The following is a 22597-nucleotide window of genomic DNA, read 5'->3' on the forward strand; positions in this document are numbered from 1 at the left end:
TGAGCATCACTGATATACAGAGCTCTGTGTATTTATCATTATTCCCTTAATAAACTTTTCAGTGGTAGAATTACTGGGTCAAAGGACATGTCCATTTTAAACAGGTTTTGACACCTATTTGTGAAACAGTCCAGTGGTAAGCACTCGTCTAAACTACATAGGACTTCTTTGGCCTACTTGCAACTAGTTCTAAAATCTTAAATAGATATGCCAGAGTACTTCAAAAAGATCCTGACAAATGGAATTAAAATATATTTGTTTTCATGCAAAAATATTTGAAGTCCATGCACACGGTTTTCATAGTACACTTTCCACATAGTTTTTCAAGATCCCTTATATGCATGAATCACAACAATTTCTGTACCATAATAAACTTATTCTATTTTTCTATGAACTTATGAAGTACCCTCATATAAAAGGTACACTGAATTTCAGTGCTTTGCTTATCAAGTATATCCAAAACTTTTGTCTGTGATACTGAGTTGCTAAAATTCAAGCGTAATAATCAACATTTTAAACGTAAAAACCCAAACCTCAATTACCTTTTCTGCTTCCCGAGTATCATCAAACAGTCTCCTTTGCCGTCTAGCAGGAATTGGCTTAGCTGTTTCCCAGGCTTCGACCCACATATTGCTTGGAATCTTCATTCGTGCACTTAGTTCTCCTTTCAAAACCACATTGCCCTTTTCATCAATCACCTCCTCTTCTATATAATCCCTGGGTGAATACCACCTCACAAAATCTTCCAGAAAACAACCTGGATTAGCTGCCTAAAACAAAGAAAAAGAAGGCAAATATATTTTTTAAACAAAAAATTCAGCAGAATCAAATAAGTCAACAGTAATTATAAGCCTGTTTGCCAAGTCACACATTCACATTTACAGAAACAAACAAAAAACCCTAATTCTTACACTCTAATATGTAACATCAGCTTGGGTGTCACCTTTAAAACAACAAACCTTAAAGTGCCAAAAGCATTTTACTTGTGCTGTCTGTTTCATAGAAAAAGAAAACATTTTAATTTGATGAATTTGGAAATAAAAATTTGATGTGAAAATAATTTTCTTAAACAGATTATATGCTATATAACAGTTTAAAATTGTATAATAACTACTCAACACTTAGAAAAGTGGCAAATAAATCCAAATCAACTAAAATAATATACAACACGGTCAGAATAATAACAAAACCATGGAGAAGTTCTGCTCCTTTCCTCAGTAAATCAATACTAATACTGCAATAGATATTAGCTAACCTCAAAAATGTTCTATTCAGCCATCAAATTCTTGTGCTTTATATAACAAATTAACATCATTTAAGCTTTTCTGTTTGCTACTAAGGAGCTGGAATTCAAACTATTTTTCTAAGACTTCTGAAACCAAAAGGATTAAGATTTTTATTCAGTGGATAATTCCGTAATTCTCTAGGACTAAAGATGATGCCAAAAACCTTCTAGTGTTTCTACTTTCAAGCCTGGAAAACAGTTTCATAGTGTTAGTGGTAAGGTATAGAGGGATTTTTGTTTTGTTTTGTTTTTAAAGTTATTTTCATCTACTTAAAAGGCAGAGAGAGAGAGAGACAAAGAGACCTGCTATCTACTGGTTCACTCCTCAAATGCCCACAACAGCCATACCTAGGCCAGGGTGAAGCCAGGAGCCCAGAACTCAATCTGCATCTCCCATGTCAATGACAGAGACTCAAACACTCCCAAAATGCATGAGCAGGAAGCTGGATTGGAAGCAGGGATGCCAGGACTCTGACTAGCACTCTGATATAGGGTAAGTGGGCATCCCCCGCCGAGGCTTAACCCCTTGTGCCACAACACCCACCTCATGGAGGTTATCATTGCAAAAGCATCCAGTAATGTACTCATGGGGAACTTAGGATGAGCAAGAAACCAACACAGTAACAAAGGTCCATGTTAGTGGGAAGGGAAGAACTGCTAATTTCTCTTCATTGGGCTCAGGAGCTACCACCTTATCCATCCATTTTACCTAAGGAAATCCCCTTGAGGGGATGAGGAGTCAGAGGAACGATCACAATATAAAACTTCTAAGTCCATGGCAACAAAGAACTGCTGTGACCTGTAGCAGGTCAAGATTACTTCATGACCCCCCAGGAACTCAGGGTTCATGTACAACACCTTGATCTTAACCAGACAACATCATAGCTACATGGAAACATCTTTGGAAACTAGATAGCTAGGCCTCAAGTGAAGAAAGCAAACATAAGAAAATCTATTCAACTCTTGCACTAAATATCATGATAAGGAGCTGGTGTTGTGGTATAGTACGTTAAGCTACCTCCTGCAATACCAGCATTCCATGTGGGAGTGCTAGTTTGAGTCCTGGCTGTTCTGCTTCTGATCCAGCTTCCTAATAATGTGCCTGTGAAAGCAGCTGATGTCCTAAGACCTTGGGCCCCTGCACCCAAACAGGAGACCCAGGTAGAGTTCTAGGCTCCTGGCTACAGACTGCAGTGACTGCAGTTGGCTCAGGCATTTGGGGAGTGGACCACAGAGGAAAATCTCTCTCCCTCTCTCTCTGTGTCATTCTTTCAAATAAATAAAATAAAACTTTAAAAAAATCATGCCAAAAAAGGTATTTTACATGAGAATTTTTTGTTCTGTAGCTACCAGAGGAGAGGTCAAGGGTTTACTGTTACAGTAATGTAACTTCCAGGACATATTACTGTTACAGTACGTACTTCCAGGACATATTCCACAATTGACCTATCTTCTGGGATTGCGAGGTCTAGGTGCCTTGGGCACATTATCAGCATTCATCTGAAGTTCTGAGTACTCTTTGAGGGCCCCTAAGTCACTCCCACATAAAAAGAGAAAGGCAGTTACATGTATTTCAGAGTGACTACAGATTTCCTTTAATTTACTGATTCCCAAAGAGGGCAGATGTATACCTTGGCTATTGGAAATACTATTATCTGATTAAAATAATGTTATTAAAGATTTGTAGGTGCCAGATTAGTCCAGAGTCTAGCGAAGTTCTGCCGAAGTTAAAGGAACTATATAGAACCTTACCAGGGAGACTCATGTGTTCCTATGGGAAAAAACTGTCAAAGTTCCAATATGGAATTTCTTCCTACACAGGCCTCTGCCAAGACACTGTAGCAGGATGAGACAGATGAAGACAGGAGAGATCAGATAGAACACAACTGCTGTGCTGCCTGGTGTTTTCTGCTGGGCACATGCCCCCAAGCCCATTCTTCTCTCCTGCCGTTGTGGTTTTACGTGTGCCCCGAGAGCCAACTGGCTTCTCTTCATCTACAGTACTTTCTGTTTTTAAGCAACACATCTCTTTCTTGACTTATGGCAGAACAGAAGTCACAGATTTTCTGTATCAGTTTTGTCTTCAAGAAAAATATACAGCTCTTACGAGGTTTACTAAAGATTTTTCTTTTAGTAAAGATGAAGAAAAATAAGCAGGGACAAGGTTCCCTTTTATTGTCATTGAAATTTGTTAGCACAGAAGAATGAGAGTAGCTTAGGTGTTCAGGAAAAACTCAGACTGGCATACATACCACAGAAGCAGGACTAAAGGGGCTAAACATTGGGGAGATGGAAGACACATAAGACATGTTAAGTCTGGGCCTTGGAGACAGCTCAGGATCAGCAGTAATGAAAAGAAGCCTTTGGCCCTGTGCTACTCATTTTGGGAGAGGCAAAAGGACAGAAACAGAACTCCCACAGTGGTTCTGCCCCATTCTCCCCCACAAAGGCCAGGGCCAAAGCTGGGAGCTGGGAACTCAATCCAGGTTTCCCCACATGAGTGGCAGGAACCTAACCTCTGGGCCCATTACTGCTGCCTCCCAGGGTCTGCACTGGCAGAAAGCTGGAAACAGGAGACAGAGTCGGGGGTCAAACCCAGGTATTCTGGGACTGCATGCAATGCACACATCCCATATGACTACCAGTTGGAGTCCTGACTGCTCCTCTTCTGATCCAGCTCCCTTGCTAACGTGCCTGGGAAAGCAGTGTAAGATGGACCAAGTACTTTGGGCTCCTGCCACCCATGTGGAAGATCTGGATGGAGTTCCAGGCTCCTATTTTTGACCTGGTCTATCCCCAGCCTTTGTGGTCATTTGGGGAATGAACCAGTGGATGGAAGACCTCTTTCTCTGTCTCTTCCTCTCTCTGCAACTCTGACTTTCAATTAAAGAAAGAAATCTTTAAACAGAAAAACAAAAAAACCAAAAATACTCAGGTATTCTAATGCAGAACAGACTAACTGGCACCATAACACTAAGTCAAATGCCTTGTCTACTACTTGGTATTTTTAAAAATATTCATGGACTTGCTTTTGCTTTCAAAAATAAGAGTCAACCTTTCTTTATCTGGGTTTTTAAACTAATAAGCCAAATGTCATCTTTCCCTAAATCCTGTACGTTCTAGACACAGGCCTATATCTAACCCTGAAATATTCTTTTCCAGGTAGCAATGCCTAATCATCCTAGATGATGAAACCTTGAGTGACTGACTCAGCATAATCAATGTTTTTGTTTTGTTTTTTTGGCAGGCAGAGTTAGACAGTGAGAGAGAGACAGAGAGACAAAGGTCTTCCTGTTTTCTGTTGGTTCACCCCCGAAATGGCCACCACAGCTGGTGCGCTGCGGCCAGTGCACTGCGCTGATCCGAAGCCAGGATCCAGGAGCTTCCTCCTGATCTCCCATGTGGGTGCAGGACCCAAGCACTTGGGCCATCCTCCACTGCCTTCCCAGGCCAAAGCAGAGAGCTGGCCTGGAAGAGGAGCAACCGGGACAGAATCCGGTGCCCCAACCGGGACTAGAACCCAGGGTGCCGGCACTGCAGGTGGAGGATTAGCCCAGTGAGCCGTGGCGCTGGCCTACTGTTTTAACTTTATAACAACTCATCACATAATTATTTACACCTCTCTGCCCACAACTCCAATAGACTATGGCACAGGATAAACACTGTACTTTTTTTTTTTTTTTTTGACAGGCAGAGTGGACAGAGAGAGAGAGACAGAGAGAAAGGTCTTCCTTTGCTGTTGGTTCACCCTCCAATGGCCGTCGCGGCCGGTGTGCTGCGGCCGGCGCACGCGCTGATCCGATGGCAGGAGCCAGGTACTTATCCTGGTCTCCCATGGGGTACAGGGTCCAAGTACTTGGGCCATCCTCAACTGCACTCCCTGGCCACAGCAGAGAGCTGTGAGCTGGCCTGGAAGAGGGGCAACCGGGACAGAATCCGGCGCCCCGACCGGGACTAGAACCTGGTGTGCTGGCACCGCAAGGCGGAGGATTAGCTTAGTGAGCCGTGGCACTGGCCAACACTGTACTTCTTACTCTTTTGATGACAGCATGAGTCACACAGTAGGCAATCAAAGGTTTGTTGATCACATGAAGTAACTGACATTAAATTCTAAGGGTCCCCTAAAAAGTCCTGCATTAAATTGGCTGAACTACACACAAAGTTAGAAGAAAGCATCCTAATACACAGATAGAAATGATTCAGTTCTCAACTTTCAACTATTAATAACAGATTGGCCCTTTTCTTTTTTTTAGACTTAAGAAACAAGTTTGACTATGTTCTTTGGGGGATGGAGGTGTTTGGATTTCATTAATAGTTACAACATCTTAACAAGAAAAGATATTCAGGCTTTCATACCACTTTACAGAGTGACTTTCACAGTTCCGTTCCAGAATAGCTCAAAACACACCCTAGAGCTCTGAAAGTGTGACTCACCTTAAAAGACTCCATATCTGAGAGCAGACAGGCACTCTGCATGCGTGCTCGGAGGTGAGCCCCTTCTGCCGATGTACCTAATTTAGCTAAGACCTCAGACTGCTCTTCCAGCAGATCTTCTGTCATAGGTGCTGGTTCCTATGAAGCACAAAAGAACAAGGCTCATGAACAACCCTTTTTAGATGAAACAGAATTATAAAAATAGAATATAGGCAATAGTTATTTCCGCTGTAGCAGTCACAGAGAGGTACTTGGAAGAATTCAGAGAAATTCATGTTTCTAGACTCTACTTTTTTTATATTTATTTATTTGAAAGGCAGAGTTACAGAGAGGAAGAGAGGTGTCTTCCATCCACTGGTTTACTCCCCAAATGGCTGCAACGGTTGCAGCTGAGCCAATCTGAAACCAGGAGCCATGGACCTTCTCCTGGGACTCCTGCGCAGGTGCAGGGGCCCCAGGACTTGGGCCATTTCCACTACTTTCCCAGGTCATGGCAGAGAGCTGGATAGGAAGCGGAGCAGCTGGGTCTTAATGGATGCCAGCAGTGTAGGTGGTAGCTTTACCACTATGCCCCCAGCACCGGCCCCTAGACTCTACATTTAAAACCTAACAAATTGAGAGGAATAAATATGATTTTATTGCTTCATCTTCTTCACAAGTAAGATTAACAGTGATAAATAAGTCCTAATATGTGTCATCACTAGTTCCAATAAGGTTTTTATTGTAAACAATGGATATGGTTCAATTTGGGGAAAAAAATGGGAAGGAACTGCTCTGTGACCATCTCTGGTTATGGTTTCTGTTTTCTCTACAATCACTTTAAAGCACTTAACAAGTATGAAGTGAGAGTCTCACAGTGATACTCCAAGTGAATAATACTCAGTAAGGCAGTATGGCAGAGTGGTTCCAAGACAATATGCTTCTGTTTTCATCCAGTTCTGTGACTTTAGGCCATCACCCAAACTTTGGTTAATGTACTGTTGTTAAGAATGAATCCTGGAACATGCTCAATAAACATTAGTAATTGAAGACAAACACTTATGAGTTTCATTCTCTACTTTATGACTCTGATAAAGTACACGTATCAAAATATCTCAAATTCACAAATTGTAAGAATTTCTGGTGAAGCAGTATTTGCAAGAGCAGAGGCCTTCATTCCTTCTATTAAGAAAGTGGACTTTTGGGGACTGGCCTTGTGGCATAGTGGATTAAGCTATCATCTGCAATGACAGCATCTCATTTGAGTGCCAGATCAAGTCCTGGCTGCTCCACTTTCAATTCAGGTCCCTGCTGGTGCACCTGAGAAGGCAAGAGAGGATGGTCCAAGTCTTTGGGCTCCTGTCTTTGGCTTGGCCCAGCCTTGGCTATTGTGATCATTTGGGGAGCGAATCAGGGGATGAAGGTATCTCTCTGTAACTCCGCCTTTGAAGTAAATAAATCTTAAAAAACACGAACAAAAAAAAAGTGGTCCTGAAATCATAAGCTGTGGGAGAAGGAGGAGGATCTTGAAAGGATACTGACTACACATCAACTTGGAGACCTCAACTCTCTATCAGCAGAGAACAGGATAAAAAGAATAAGGAGCCTGGGGACCATACATTTTCATATGTACTACTGCTGAATATGCCCCAAATTTTCTCACTCATATGATCTCTGAGAGGGAGTCAGAGTATTGTACATGTGATGGATCTGAAGCACAAAGGGTCTTACCTAACATCACCAACTTCTGGTGGCAAAACTATCAGAAAGTAAACTGAAAAGAGCCTCAAGAACATCTGTCTGATACTGCTTTAACAACTACTAGCGTGGCTCCAGTATACTGGCTAAGGACTCTCACTGCAACAGATTTCTCTTCTACAAGCAGGCATTGTGGCACAGCAGGTTAACTCACTGCTTGGAATGCTGACATCCTCTATCAGAGTACCTAGGGGACCGGTGCTGTGGCTTAGAGGGTAAAGCTGATGCAGCGCTGGCATCCCATATGGATGCCAGTTCGAGTCTCGGCTGCTGCACTTCCAATCCAGTTCTCTGCTATGCCCTGGGATAGCAGAGTAGAAGATGGCCCAAGAACTTGGATCCTTACACCAACGTGGGAGCCCTGGAAGAAGCTCCTGGCTCCTGGCTTTGGATTGGCCCAGCTCTGACCATTGCAGCCATTTGGAGAGTGAACCAACAGATTGAAGATCTCTCTCTCTGCTTCTGTAACTTTGCCTTTCAAATAAATAAATCTTTTAAAAAAAAGGTGGGGGGGAGTGCCTGGGATCAAGTTCTACCTCTCTTCCTTCCTTTTTTTTTTTTTTTTTAAATTATTTATTTGAAAGAGTTACAGAGACAGGTAGAGCCAGGGAGAGGGGGGGTGTCTTCCATTCTGCTGGTTCACTCCCCAAATGACCATAACGGCCAGAGCTGAGCTGATCTGAAGCCAGGAGCTTCTTCCGAGTCTCCCACGCAGGTACAGGGGCCCAAAGACTTGGGCCATCTTCTACTGCTTTCCCAGGCAATAGCAGAGAGCTGAATTGGAAGAGGGGCAGCTGGGACTTGAACTGGCGCCTATATGGGATGCTGGTGCTGAAGACTAGGGTTTTAACCCACTGTGCCATGGTGCCAGCCCCTCTACCTCCCTTTTTGATCCAGCTACTTAGCAATGTACCTAGGAGGCAGCAGATAACGTCCCGAGTATTTGGATTCTTGCCACCCATGAGACCCAGATGGAGTTTCTGGCTCCTGGCAACCTGGCAACCTGACCCAGTCCCAGCTGTTGCAGCATTTGGGGAGTGAATTAGTGGATGGGAGATCTCTCTCTCTCTCATGCTTTATCTCTGTTTTTCCCTCTCTGTCACTCTGCCTGTCAAAAACAATTTAAATATTTCTGACCCTAGCTCTATAATAGTAGATACAGTCTTTAAGCTTTTTCTAGTCGTAAGTTGGACCTATGACTATCTAAATGGAACACATTATTGAATTTGAATTCCTATGAAGCAAGGACCTATATAATCTTTTTTAAAGATTTATTTTATTTATTTGAAATGTGCAGTTAGAGAGAGGTCTTCTATCTGCTGGTTCACGTCCCAAATGGCTGCAACTGCTGGGGCTGGGCCAGGCCAATGTCAGTAGCCAGGAGCTTCTTCCAGGTCTTCCATGTGGGTGCAGGGACCCAAGGATGTGAGCCATCCTCTCTCTGGTGCTTTCCCAGGCCATAACCAGAGCACTGGATTGGAAGTGAAGAAGCTGGGACTCAAACGGGATGCTGGAGCTGCAGGTGGCAGCCCTCTATACAAATGCTGTGTGTATGTGTGTATATATATGTTTTGGGGTAGGGGGGGAGAGGTAGTAGGTAAGTGATTAACAGAATGTTTTAGGGGCTGGTAAACTGTGGCACAGCAGGTTAAGCCTCTGTCTGCAGTGCCAGTATTCCATATGCACATCATTTTGAGTCCTGGCTGTTCCACTTCCCATCCAGCTCACTTGTTGGTATGCCTGGGAAAGCAGAAGATGGGCCAGGTATTTGGGTACCTGACCCCCACACAGGAGCTCCAGGCTCCTGTCTTCGGCCTGCCCAGCTCTGACTGGATGGAGGATATCTCTTTTTCTGTGCCTGTCCGTCCTTTCTCTCTCTAACTTTGCCCTTAAACACACACACACACACACACACACACACACACACACACACACATTTGGCCAGTGCCGTGGCTCAGTAGGCTAATCCTCTGCCTGTGGTGCCGGCACCAAGGGTTCTAGTCCCAGTTGGGGCGCCGGTTCTGTCCCGGTTGCTCCTCTTCCAGTCCAGCTCTCTGCTGTGGCCGGGAAGGCAGTGGAGGATGGCCCAAGTACTTGGGCCCTGCACCCACATGGGAGACCAGGAGGAAGCACCTGGCTCCTTGCGTTGGATTGGTGCAGCACGCCGGCCGTAGCAGCCATTTGGGGGGTGAACCAAAGGAAAAGGAAGACCTTTGTCTCTCTGTCTCTGTCTCTCTCTCTCTCTCTCTCTCTCATGCAGCCTGTCAAAAAACAAACAAAAAAAAAACAACAAAAAAAAACAAAAACCCTACATTTTAAGTTAACTTCTAAAGTCTGAAATTACACTGATATCAACTGTGATCATTTTGAATTCTAACCATTTAAATATTTAATGGTTACAATTCAAATAAAATGAGCCTTAAATAAATAAAGTAAAATAGACTAAAATTGTGCCTACATATCTATCTAAAGGTAAGAAATAAAATTAATCTCCAAATATATATATGTGCATGTTGAAAGAAAAATAAGTTTAGATTTAGAAGATAAATTCAAATATGAAAACTCAAGTATGTGATATAAATTAATAAGAAAAATAAAGCACTACATAAAAGAGCATTTTTTATTTCAAGAAAAAGCATGAGCTTAAAGAACTCTTTCAAAGTCTGTTAATCCAATAGCACCAAAAACAATTATGCAAATTAGCTAAAAAACAGGGCCCACTGTTCATATTTAGGTTTTTTTGTATCCTTCCTCTAACAGGTCCCTCATGTGGGTGGTGAGGACCCAACTATTTGTGACATCACCTGCTGCCTCCCATGGTGCATATTAGCAGGAAGCTGGAATCAGAAGCAGAGTGGAAGACTTGAACCCAGGCACATTCCAAGTGTCAACTTCTGTGCCAGATGCTTGTCCGCTATTGTTTTTTAAGGTAAGAAGCACAAGGTTCAGACAAGAAACACCGAGGCTAGTATTATGGCAATGCCAACATCTCATATCAGAGTGCCCATTCAAGTCCTAGCTAGGCCACTTCTGATTTAGCTTCCTACTAATGTGTCAGTAAGGCAGTAGATGATGGCCCAAGTACTTGGGCCTGTGCCACAAATATGGGAGACCAGGATGGAGTTTTCTGACTCCGGGCTTCAGCCTGGCCCAGATTTGGCTATGGTAGCCATTTGTGGAGTAAATCAGAGGATGAAGGATCTTTCTCTCTGCTGCTAATCCTCTTTCTCTCTGCCTTTCAAATAAATAAATACGTAAGTAAGTAAATTTTAAGACAAAAAAAAGGAAACAGTTTGTACTAGTAATACCGTTACTATATATTGGTGCTAATATACCTACTAGATTTACTAGATCCCAAACCTTGAGAGTATGCAAGACCTCAATAGCAACTGTATATTCTATAACAACATTAGAGCATACACTTGGTTTTTAGCATTAGAAGATTCTGCCCTAATACAAAAACTCAACCAATACCTAAAATCTAACTTACTTTCAAAGGAATTTAATGAAGTAAATGGCGCTATAAGGGCTGTCAAAAAACAACCAATCAAGAAAATGATACCTGGCAAAGAAATAATATAAATATGCATGATAAAGTTAGAAGCCATGTTTTAATTACCATCTACCTCATGGTAACTGGTAATTCATTAAAATTCATGACTATTAAAACACAGTATGGGGCCAGCACTGTGGCCTCGCGGGTAAAGCTGTCACCTCCAGTGCCAGCATCCCATATGGGCACTGGTTCAAGTCCTGGCTGCTCCACTTCCGATCCAGCTCTCTGCTATGGCTTGGGAAAGCAGCGGAGGATGGCCCAAGTCCTTGAGCCCCTGTGCCCTTGTGGGGTACCCAGAGGAGGCTCCCGGCTGCTGGCTTCAGATAAGCTCAGCTCTGGACATTGCGGCCATCTGGGGAGTGAACCAAGGGATGGAAGACTTCTCTCTCTTTACCTCTCTTTCACTCTGCCTTTTAAATAAAATAAATCTTAAACATTATAATTTTTTAAAAGATTTATTTATTTGAAAGGCAGGGTTGCAGAGAGAGAGAGAGAGAGAGAGAGAGAGAATCTTCCATCTGCTGGTTCACTCCCCAAATGGCCGCAATGGCCAGAGATGAGCCAATCTGAAGCCAGGAACCTGGAGCTTCTTCTGGGTCTCCCATATGGGTGCAGGGGCCCAATGACTTGGACCATTTTCTGCTGCCTTCCTAGGCACATTAGCAGGGAGCTGGATTGGAAGTGGAGCAGCTGGGACTCAACCTGGTGCCCATATGGGATACTGGCACTGCAGGAAGCAGCTTTACTGCTAAGCCACAGTGCCAGCCCCAAAACACATTACTATATATCACATAAAATCAAAGTTGAAGGATACAATGGAAGCACACATCTCATCGTATAGATATTCCAATTCATCAACTCATTTCAAAATATGAAGAATAGGGGGCCAGCACCGTGGCTCACTTGGTTAATCCTCCGCCTGTGGCACAGCATCCCACATAGGCGCCAGGTTCTAATCCCAGTTGCTCCTCTTCCAGTCCAGCTCTCTGCTGTGGCCCAGGAGGGCAGTGGAGGATGGCCCGAGTGCTTGGGGTCCCTGCACCTGCATGGGAGACCAGGAGGAAGTACCCGGCTCCTGGCTTAGGATTGGTGAAGTGCTGGCCCTAACAGCCATTAGGGGAGTGAACCAATGGAAGGAAGACCTTTCTCTCTGTCTCTCTCTCACTGTCTATAATTCGCTCTCTCTCTCACTGTCTAACTCTGCCTGGCAAAAAAAAAAAAAAAAAAAAAAAAAAAAAAAAAAAAAAGGAAAATGCAAAAAGATCAAAACTAAAAAATGTTTTTAGGAGAAAGATTTGGAGAATTAATAAAATCCTATGACTGCTTGGCTGGCACTGCGGCTCACTAGGCTAATCCTCCACCTGCGGCACCTGGATTCTAGTCCCGGCTGGGGCACCGGATTCTGTCCTGGTTGCTCCTCTTCCAGTCCAGCTCTCTGCTGTGGCCCAGGAAAGCAGTGGAGGATGGCCCAAGTGCTTGGGCCCCTGCATCCGTATAGGAGACCAGGAGGAGGCACCTGGCTCCTGGCTTTGGATTGGCACAGAGCTCCAGCCGTAGAGGCCATTTTGGGGGGTGAACCAACGGAAGGAAGACCTTTCTCTCTGTCTCTGTCTCTCTCTCACTGTCTAACTCTGCCTGTCCAAAAAAAAAAAAAAAAATCCTATGACTGCTCAAGAAAAAAGATGCAAAAATATCACTTTTAAAATTAAAACTTCAATATATTCCACAGATATTCAAAAACCATAAAAGATAACCATGCAATGCTTTATTCCAGCAGACATGACATTTTTTACTTAAAGTGACACAAGAAATAAGAAACAAGAATACTTCTATACCTATTAAAAGACATGTAATTTAAAATTAAGCCATCACCAAAAATACTTCTACAAACAAAACTTTAGAGTCAGAGTGATTTCATTGATGAATTATTTTCAACATTTAAAGCAATAAAATTTGCCTTATACAAACTGGTTCACAGAATAAAAAAGAAGAAACACTTCCCTGACAAGAACATAAGAAATTTAAAGGCTGCCGTATAAAAGAGAGGAATACCAAAGGAAGATTTATCCATGAATGTGAGGATATTTTATTTTATTTTTTTTTTTATTTTTTGACAGGCAGAGTGGACAGTGAGAGAGAGAGACAGAGAGAAAGGTCTTCCTTTGCTGTTGGTTCACCCTCCAATGGCCGCCGCGCTGCAGCCGGCGCACCACGCTGATCCGATGGCAGGAGCCAGGAGCCAGGTGCTTTTCCTGGTCTCCCATGGGGTGCAGGGCCCAAGCACTTGGCCATCCTCCACTGCACTCCCGGGCCACAGCAGAGAGCTGGCCTGGAAGAGGGGCAACCGGGACAGAATCCGGCGCCCCGACCGGGACTAGAACCCGGTGTGCTGGCGCCGCTAGGTGGAGGATTAGCCTAGTGAGCCGCGGCGCCGGCCGAGGATATTTTAATATTCAAAAAATAATGGAACTTATCACTTTAATAGAATAAAGGAAAATACGATTACTTTAATATATACAAAGCATTATCTGTTTGTGATAGTAACTTTCAGCAAACTAGGGAAAAAAAAAAGAACTTCCTTAGCATGGATTACCGTATGCTCTCTTAAGGTTGGGAACAAGAGAAGGATGTTCAGTAATCACCACTAAACAGGAGACCTTAGCCAGGGCAACAAGACAAGGAATTAAAAAGGGTAAAGACTGGAAAATTAGAATTCAAACTATCTTTATTAATGGATTACAAGCCTGTGTAGACAGAAAATTCCAAGTGACCTTTAAACTACTAAAAATAAGTGAATGGGGGCACGCATTTGGTCTAGTGGTTAAGCTGTCGCTTCAGATGTCTGCATCCCATGTTAGGTGCCTGGGTTCAAGTTCCCAACTTTGTTTCTGATTCCAGCTTCCTGCTAATGTACTCCCTGAGGGAGCAGCTGGTGACAGGTCAAATAGTTGGGTTCCCACACCTATGTAGGAGACCTGAACTGAGTGCCCAGCTCAAGCTTATGTGTCTTTCATTAGATATGTCTCATGGTATTTATACTTTTAAAAATATTATAAATGATATTTGCAAATACCCAAGGACTCATATCCCAAATTTACGGATAATTCCTATGAAGAAATTATTAAAAAAAAAAAGGCTGTCTTTTTTTTTTAAAGAAATAGCCTTGAACAGATACTTCAAGAAAACATCAAAAGTGCATAAAAGAGCTATTAACATAGCAGGCCCATGAACGCTATCCTTAAAAGGGCCTATTTGCAAAGCAGGTTCTTGGCTGGCATCTGGGAATGTGGATTTTGGGATGGTCCTCACCATTCCCAGAACTTAACAATGGCTCACTGTATCTAAACGTTTTCTGCTAACAATACAGGTTATGCTTAACACCTGCTTTCCTTCTAGGAGTCAGAAATTATGACACATGGTAGGCAAAGGGTGCCTTCATGACCAACCTCCGATAAAAACCACTGTGCCTTGGGGCCAGTGTTGTGGCAAAGCGGGTTAAGCTGCTACCTGTCATGCTGGTATCCTATATGGGCACTGGTTTGAGAACTCAGCTGCTCCACTTCCAATCCAGCTCCCTGTTAGTATGCCTGGGAAGGCAATGGAGAATGGTTCAGGTGCTTGGGCCCCTGCACCCACGTGATACCTAGAAGAAGCTACACACTCCTAGCTTTGGCCTAGCATAGCCTATGCCATTGCATCCATTTGGGGAGTGAACCAGTGAATGGAAGAGCTCTCTTTTTTTCTGTCTCTCCCTCTCTTTCTATAACTCTGCCTTTCAAATAAAACAAAAACCAACAAAAAAACCACTGTGCCTCTTTGCAAGCTTCTCCAGAAGATAACATTTCAGGTGTGGGGTCTCAATTCATTGCTGGAGGAATTAAGCACATGCTGTGTGAGAAGATTCTGGGAAGTCTGTGCCTGAGTTGCTCCAAACTCCATCCTTTTCCCCTTTTCCCTTTCCTGATTATGCTTTGTATCCTTTTGTAGTAATAAATCACAGCCTCTAATATGTTGAATCCTCCTAGCAAGCCATCAAACCTCAGAGTGGTCTTAGGAAATCCTGTCACATCAAGTAGGAGGAAACATGTAAGATAGTTACAACTACACTATTGTACACTATTGATTAGGAATGTAGATTACTTTAACCACTCTGCAGACTGTTTAGAAATATCTACTAAAGCTGAAACATGTTTATACCATATGCCCAAACAATTCTACTCTGAAGAACATATCCAGGGACTGGCACTGTAGCATAGCAGGTAAAGCCGCGGCCTGCAGTGCCAGCATCCCATATGGGCACTGATTCGAGTCCTGGCTGCTCCACTTCTGATTCAGCTCTCTGCGTTAGCCTGGGAAAGCAGTAGAAGATGGCCCAAGTCCTTGGGCCCATGAACTCACGTGGGAGGCTGGGAAGAAGCTCCTGGCTTTGGATCAGCACAGCTGCAGCCATCTGGTGAATGAACCAGCAGATAGAAGACCTCTCTCTTCTCTCTCTCTCTCCCCCACTCCCTGCCTCTCTAACTCTGCCTTTCAAATAAACAAATCTTAAAAAAAAAAAAAAAAAAATCCAAAAGAGAGTGAGTGCCTAGGTCCACCAAAACACACTATCTACAGGGGCCCCGCGTTGTGGTCTAGCAGGTTAAGCTGCTGCCTGTGATGCTGGCATTCCACATGAGTACCGGTTCCAGCTCAGCTCCCTGCTACTGTGCTTGGGAAAGGAGAGAAGATGGCTCAAGTACTTTGACCACTGCCGCCCATGTGGTATACCAGGAGGGAATCCCTGCCTCCTGCGTTGGGCTGTTGTAACCACTTGGGGAGTGAACCAGCAGATGGGAGATCTTTTTCTCTATAATTTTGTCTTTCAAAAAAATAATCTTGAGAGAAAAAAGATACTAATTGGGATGCTCACAGTAGCCATATTCATAATAGCCCAAATGAAAAATGCCCCAAATGTCTATCAAAGGTGAACAATTGTGGCATATTCATATAATAGAAAACCACCAAACACATGCACAAATACTGAGGCATGCAGTGGACATGAATGAATTTCACATATGATAAAGAAATAGAAGCTCAATGGTACACTAGGTATGATTATATATAAAGAGTAAACAAAATGATTCCTTTAATGAAGTCCAAAAATGACGAAACTAACCTATGGTGATAAAAGTTAGGAAAAAAAATTATCTGAAGGAGAGTACTGGGCTACACTATCCAATACATCTGGCTATTTAAATAAATAAAAATTTCAGTTCCTTATCTGCATTCATCACATTTCAAGCACTCAACAGAGGCACAGGGGGAGAATGGCTACAGTACTAGATAGCAGAGACAGAGAATATAAAACATTTCCATTTTCACAGAAAGTTCTTCTAATCAGTAAGCAGTGTTCTAGGATAATGAGAATTTTCTGTCTTGATCTGGCAAGTAGTTACCTGGGCGTATAAATGTGAAACAATTCACCAAACTCTATACAACAATGTACTAACTCTTAATGAGTAACAGACATTTAAAAAAATGACTGAGAAAATATAATATACGAGTATATGAGGATTTATATCTGAAATATGAAGAATTCATATGAATTAAGAGTAGGATAGCAACCTAAAAGAATAAATGAAAGGCAATTCATAGGACAAGATGCTCAATAAATAAAAGATGCTTAGATTTATCAAAAATCAGGAAAATAAAATCTAAAACACTTATTTTTCACCATTATAGACAAAAATTTCTATGATTCATAACATCAATTATTTAAAAGTAACATCAATTATTTAAAAATTCAAAGTAAAATACTACAGTTGTGAAGGTCTTGTTGTCTAGCTGGTTACAAATTCCCCAAGTCTAGAATGATAGTTGACATATATTAGGTACTTGTGAAAAGAAAGTGAGGAAGGAAAATTGGAGAGAGAATTGTTATTCCCTTAACATGCAGCACAGATGAAAGTTTAAAACAGATGCAGCTTTTCTGAAAAGGAAGTTAGTAACTCATATGTAAGTTTACCCAGCAATTCCTTTTCTCATTATCCTCCTTAAAGCAGCACTCATACAGGAACACACAAGGTACAAATAAAACTGGCATAGAACAAATACTGTGATCAAAAGGGGAATGGTTAAATGAACTACAAAACTCTTCTAAGCCATGAAATATTACACAGCAATGAAAAATTAAGGAGTCTACAATGTAGTAACATGGAAAGATCTTCATGACATATTTGTTAAACAAAATGTTACACACCAGTGCACACATTTAAAAACAAAAACAGGCTGGCATCATGGAGCAGCGGGGTTAAGACAAAGTCATGCTTCAGTTCTTGTACCAGCTACTCTGATCCAGTCTCCTGCCAATGTGCCTGGGAAGGCAACAGAGGAAGGCCACCCACATGGCAGACCCAGCTTGGGGGTTCCAGGCTCCTGGCTTCCGCTTGGCCCAGCCCTGACCATTGCATCCATTTGGGGAGTGAAGCAGCAAATGAAAGATCTGTTTCTTTTTTTCCCTTTCTCTGTCATTCTGCCTTTGAATAAATCAATCTTAAACACACAAAAACCAAAAATAAGTCCATAAAATATCTATCAGTATGAGGGTATTTCAAAAAGTTCATCGAAACACGGAATTAAAAAATGTTTGACAAAAAAATATTTTAAAATCCACGATTTTTTCATAATACATGTTTCTTTTTTTTTTTTTTTCCATTTTAAAGATTCATTTATTTATTTGAAAGCCAGAGTTGGGACCAGCGCTATGGTGCAGCAGGTTAAAGCCCTGGCCTGAAGCATCGGCATTCCATATGGGTGCTGGTTCTAGTCCTGGCTGTTCCTCTTCCGATCCAGCTCTCTGCTATGGCCTGAGAAAGCAGAAGATGGCCCAAGTCCTTGGGCCCCTGCACCCACATGGGAGACCTGGAAGAAGCTCCTGGCTCCTGGCTTCGAATCCGCACAGCTCTGGGTGTTGTGGCCATCTGGGGAGTGAACCAGCGGATGGAAGATCTCTCTCTGTGTCTCTACCTCTCTCTGTAACTCTTTCAAATAAATAAAATGAATCTTAAAAAAAATAAATAAATAAAGCCAGAGTTATAGGAAGAGAGGCAGAGACAGACAGAAAGAGAGGAGAGAGATCTTCCATCCACTAGCTCACTCCCCAAACAGCCACAACAACTGCGGCTGCAGCAGGCCAAAGCCAGGATTCAGGAGCTTTTTCTGGGTCTCCCATGTGGGTGCAGGAGCCCAAGGACTTGGGCTATCTTCTGCTGCTTTCCCAGGCCATAGAAGAGAGCTGGATTGGAAGATGAGCAGCCAGAACTCAAACTGGTGTCCACATGGGATGCTGGTGCTGCAGATAATGGTTTAACCCAGGACACCACAGCACCAGCCCCATTTCTTGACCTTTGATAGGATGACTCATATGCATGAAATTCAAGGCTTTTTGGACCAAGATGAATTTTTGATTTTTTCATGAACTTTTTGATATGTGTACCAATGCCTAGAAACGGGTGTAAGAAATATAATCCAAACCAAAAACAGAGGTTACTTTTAGGGATTAGAGATGAGTTACTGGGTACTGGCTTTCATCTTTTTCTAGATTGAATTTTTCACAACATAGCTATTTATTATTTACACGAAAACAAATCAACAAAAACTCTTCTTCCTTAGGGTTGGCAATGTTGCTGTTCTATGTCCTAACAGTATAAAATTACTCCAAAGTATATTTTTGAAGCGATGAATAATTTTTGTTTTTTCCTTTCCATATTTTTGGATTTTGTCTTCAAACACTTGTGTATCTACCACTCAATTTAAGAAATAGATACCCTATGCATGATGAGATACTATCTACTTATAAACTTTAAAACATTTCTCAAATTCAAACATGGCATGACCTAAAAAATAAAATCTATTTAGATTTCAAATCTTAAATCTTTAAACATCAACTTTTTATAAGGAATTTCCCTTACCCTAAGATATCAGTTCCTACCAGAATGAAATTACATACATAAAAAAATAAACTGAGAAAGCCAGTGCATCCTACCTGGGTAACTGGAATGTAGAGAGGTTCTCCGTTATGCAGCAGTGTAAGTTTCCCATGCTGATGGAGACGTCCTTCTGGCTTTAAATTTGCCATCTCCTTAGGGGCTCCTTTCTTGCCACTGTCTTGTCCATTTCCCTTAAGTTCTTCAGTATCACTTAGGCACTCAAAAAATTCTTCTTCACTGTCACTCCAGGAATCCCAAGACTTTCCCATCTCTCCCTTCTCCTTATCTGCATCATTGAGATTATCTGGCCCCAGCTGGTCTCCAGTTTTTCTAGCATCCACTGACCATGTATTAGTGACGTTATCTGAAGTGCTTGTCTTTTTCCCCTCATCACGGGCCTTCTTTCTTTCAATACAACAATTTAACATCTTAAGAAAACAAAAATAACACTTATAGTTGAATTAGTTACACAAAAATAAAAATCTATTCACCACCTGAATAATTCATTCTCTGACCCTCACCCCTGATGTGAATCATCAGTGATGATAAGCAACAGACAGCAGCACAATGAGAATAGCCTATAATGCATTATTCTATTAAGTATTTGAATAAGCTCTGATGAAGTCAAGACCACATTTATATAGTCTGTGGGACATCTTTACCTGTAGTTTCTGATGTAGTAAACAACATCTTAGATCTGGGGGTCCACTTGCTAATCTATCAAATAAAATAATGAGAAAAGAAAGTTAAGTTTTAGTAAAAATGCTTCAGATATACTTATTTTTTATAGTACTAAAATTTTTAGCTCTATTGATAAGCAATCAAAATCAGATTTCTATAGGTAGGGTAACTAAGATCCAGATGGGGAGTACATTTTAATGAAAAAACCAACATTCATTTTATCCTCCTAGTCTAAAAATCATCAACAGCAAATTTAACATTATTTCAAAACATAGTGACAAACTAGTGATAGTTTTCAGGTTAATACAAATTTAAAATGAGAAAAAAAATCTCCAGATTTATTCCTGGAAATAGCCAGCATACAATATTTCATATCATACAAAGTCAATCAGTCTATATATTCAGTTGTCAATTATCATAGTGGATTCTTACTATAAAAACCAAGAATTCTACCTCTGTTTTGCCAAACAGACCCCATACTGTCTCTAGTCTTTAGCTGCTAGGTTCCCAGCAAGCTGGGCAATTCTCCTTCACATTGTATACACTTCTGGGTTAGTAACAGATTCCAGAGCAAACTGGTTAAAGCTAGGAGTGAATCCAGCTACACAAAGACTGGCAAATGAAAGACCATAAACATTTCTGGATCAATCACCATTTTATATTTTCATATCATGATTCTCCACAGCAATAGACATGCTAACTAAAATCTTTCATTTGATTAAGTAAAACACCAAAATATAACTGTACCAAAATTATGGGTAATGTTTAATATCTGAAATTATAGTGAAGTCTAAAGATGTTTTCCCTCAAAACAAAATACATGTTATGGCTTAGAAAATACATAATACATATTGCTTAGAAAACTACAAAGATTAAAATAAAAATACATATAATTGGGAAATATGTTATCATTTGACTGTATTTTCTCCAAACATTTTTCTATACGTGTGTGTGTGTGTGTGTGTGTGTGTGTGTATATATATATGGGCATGACTGAAAGCACATGGAGAAGGGGTTGGCACTGTGGTATAGCGGGTAAAACTGCTGCCTGGGGTGCCAGCATCCCATATGGGTGCCAGTTCGAATCCTGGCTGCTCCACTTCTGATCAAGCTCTCTGCTATGGCAGAGGTCCCTGGGCCCCTGCACCCGCATGGGAGACCCAGAAGAAGCTCCTGGCTCCTAGCTTTGGATCGGCCCAGTTCCGGCCAGTTGGGAGTGAATCAGTGGATGGAAGACTTCTCTCTTTCTGCCTCTCTATAACTCTGCCTTTCAAATAAATAAATAAATAAATATTAAAAAAATTTTTTTTGATTAAAAAAAAAAAGCACGTGTAGTGGCTGTGTTGTGGCACAACAAGCTAAGTCACTGTCTGTATCTGCAGCACTGGCATTCCATATGAGTGTTGGTTCGAGTCCGGGCTGCTCACTTCTGATCCAGCTCCCTGCTAACGTGCCTGGGAAAGCAGCAGAAGATAGCCCAAGTGCTTGGGCCCCTGCACCCATGTGGGAGATCAAGATGAAGCTCCTGGCTCCAGCCTGGAGCAGCCTTGGCTGTTGTAACCATTTGGGGAGTGAACTAATGGATGGCGGATCTCTCTCTGTCTCTTTCTCTCCGTAACTCCGACTTTCAAAGAAATAAATATTTGAAAGAGTTACACACAGAGAGAAGGAGAGGTAGAGAGAGAGAGAGAGGTCTTCCACCCGCTGGTTCACTCCCTAATTGGCCGCAATGGCCAGAGGTGCACCGATCTGAAGCTGGGAGCTTCCTTTAAGTCTTCCCACGCGGGTACAGGGGCCCAACGACTTGGGCCATCTTCTACTGCTTCCTCAGGCAATAGCAGAGAGCTGAATTGGAAGTGGAGCAGCCAGGACTCAAAGCAACGCTCATATGGGATGCTGGCACTGCAGGCAGCAGCATCTAAAATAAATCTTAAAAAAAAAAAAAAAAAGCTGTATGTAGAGACAATTCCACATTTTACTTTATATCCAAACATCAGGAACTTTTTATGTTATTTAAAGATTCTTATAAAAAATTTATAATGGATTCTAAATGTTCCATTGTGCAAGTACAACATAATTTACTTAAATATCCTTTTATGTTTAATATTTAGGTTGTTTTGTTCTCTTTTTCCTATTATATGTTTCCTGCAGTGAACACCTCTGAACATAAATCAGTTTCATGCTTCTCACCACTTTCTGGAGACAGATTTCTTAGAAGGGAATGGGTCAAAGTTAAATGTCTGCTAAAAACAAAAAATCCTATCTAAATAACTTGAAATTGAAAATATTACCCTGGAATCAGAAAATTGTTTTCCCATCTGAAGCGCATTTCAAGAACAAATTCCTGCCAGAGATGTGCCACTCCTTTCAATCCTCCATGGTAGAAATTGATCATACAAAGGCACAAGGCCAATTTGTATGTTAAACTATCAGATGGTGCAGATTTGAATTGATTGTAGAGATTCTAAATTTAATAAAACAGAAACAAATCAAAACTTGTTAACATACTTACAAGTATAATCAAAAAGTAAGTAGAGCAAATTTTAATGCTAAAACAAACCTATCTTTCCAAAACCAGCTTTTACCAAATGCCTAACACACTACTGCTGAGATTGTTATTAGGTAGTTTCATGTTTTCCATTGTTCTATTACACTCAAAGAAGTGAAGCTATAATTTGATGATGCTAAAACCACAGCTTTCATTTTCTTGTGTACTTTTTTAAGTATTCTAAATTTCATGTTGTTTTAAAAATCTTTTAAATACAAAAAGTACATCCTTGTGGTAAAAATAAAAAACAAAACAAAATCAGAACTGTATACAATGAAAAGTATAAAAGCCTTTGCCAATCCTCCTTACCTCATGAAACCTACTTTTCAATAACTACTGTAAACAGTTTGATAAACAAGGGACTTCAAAAGTTGTGGGAAAATGGAATG

General features: G+C 41.5%; 1 protein-coding gene across 4 annotated transcripts in view; it reads right to left on the reverse strand.

Annotated features, from left to right (window-relative positions):
• RAB3GAP1 (RAB3 GTPase activating protein catalytic subunit 1) overlaps window positions 1-22597 on the reverse strand; it is a 117029-nt gene that overhangs the window by 16782 nt on the left and 77650 nt on the right. For all 4 annotated transcript variants that reach the window (XM_002712424.5, XM_008258517.4, XM_070071007.1 and 1 more), the window contains 5 exons: window positions 21952-22124; window positions 19642-19696; window positions 19036-19407; window positions 5720-5857; window positions 543-770 (listed from right to left, as the gene is read on the reverse strand). In XM_002712424.5, the coding sequence (XP_002712470.1) occupies window positions 543-770; window positions 5720-5857; window positions 19036-19407; window positions 19642-19696; window positions 21952-22124 (966 nt within the window). The remainder of the gene's footprint in view (window positions 1-542; window positions 771-5719; window positions 5858-19035; window positions 19408-19641; window positions 19697-21951; window positions 22125-22597) is intronic.

The sequence above is a fragment of the Oryctolagus cuniculus genome, chromosome 3, assembly GCF_964237555.1.
Source record: "Oryctolagus cuniculus chromosome 3, mOryCun1.1, whole genome shotgun sequence".
In the NCBI taxonomy this organism is placed as follows: Eukaryota; Metazoa; Chordata; class Mammalia; order Lagomorpha; family Leporidae; genus Oryctolagus; species Oryctolagus cuniculus.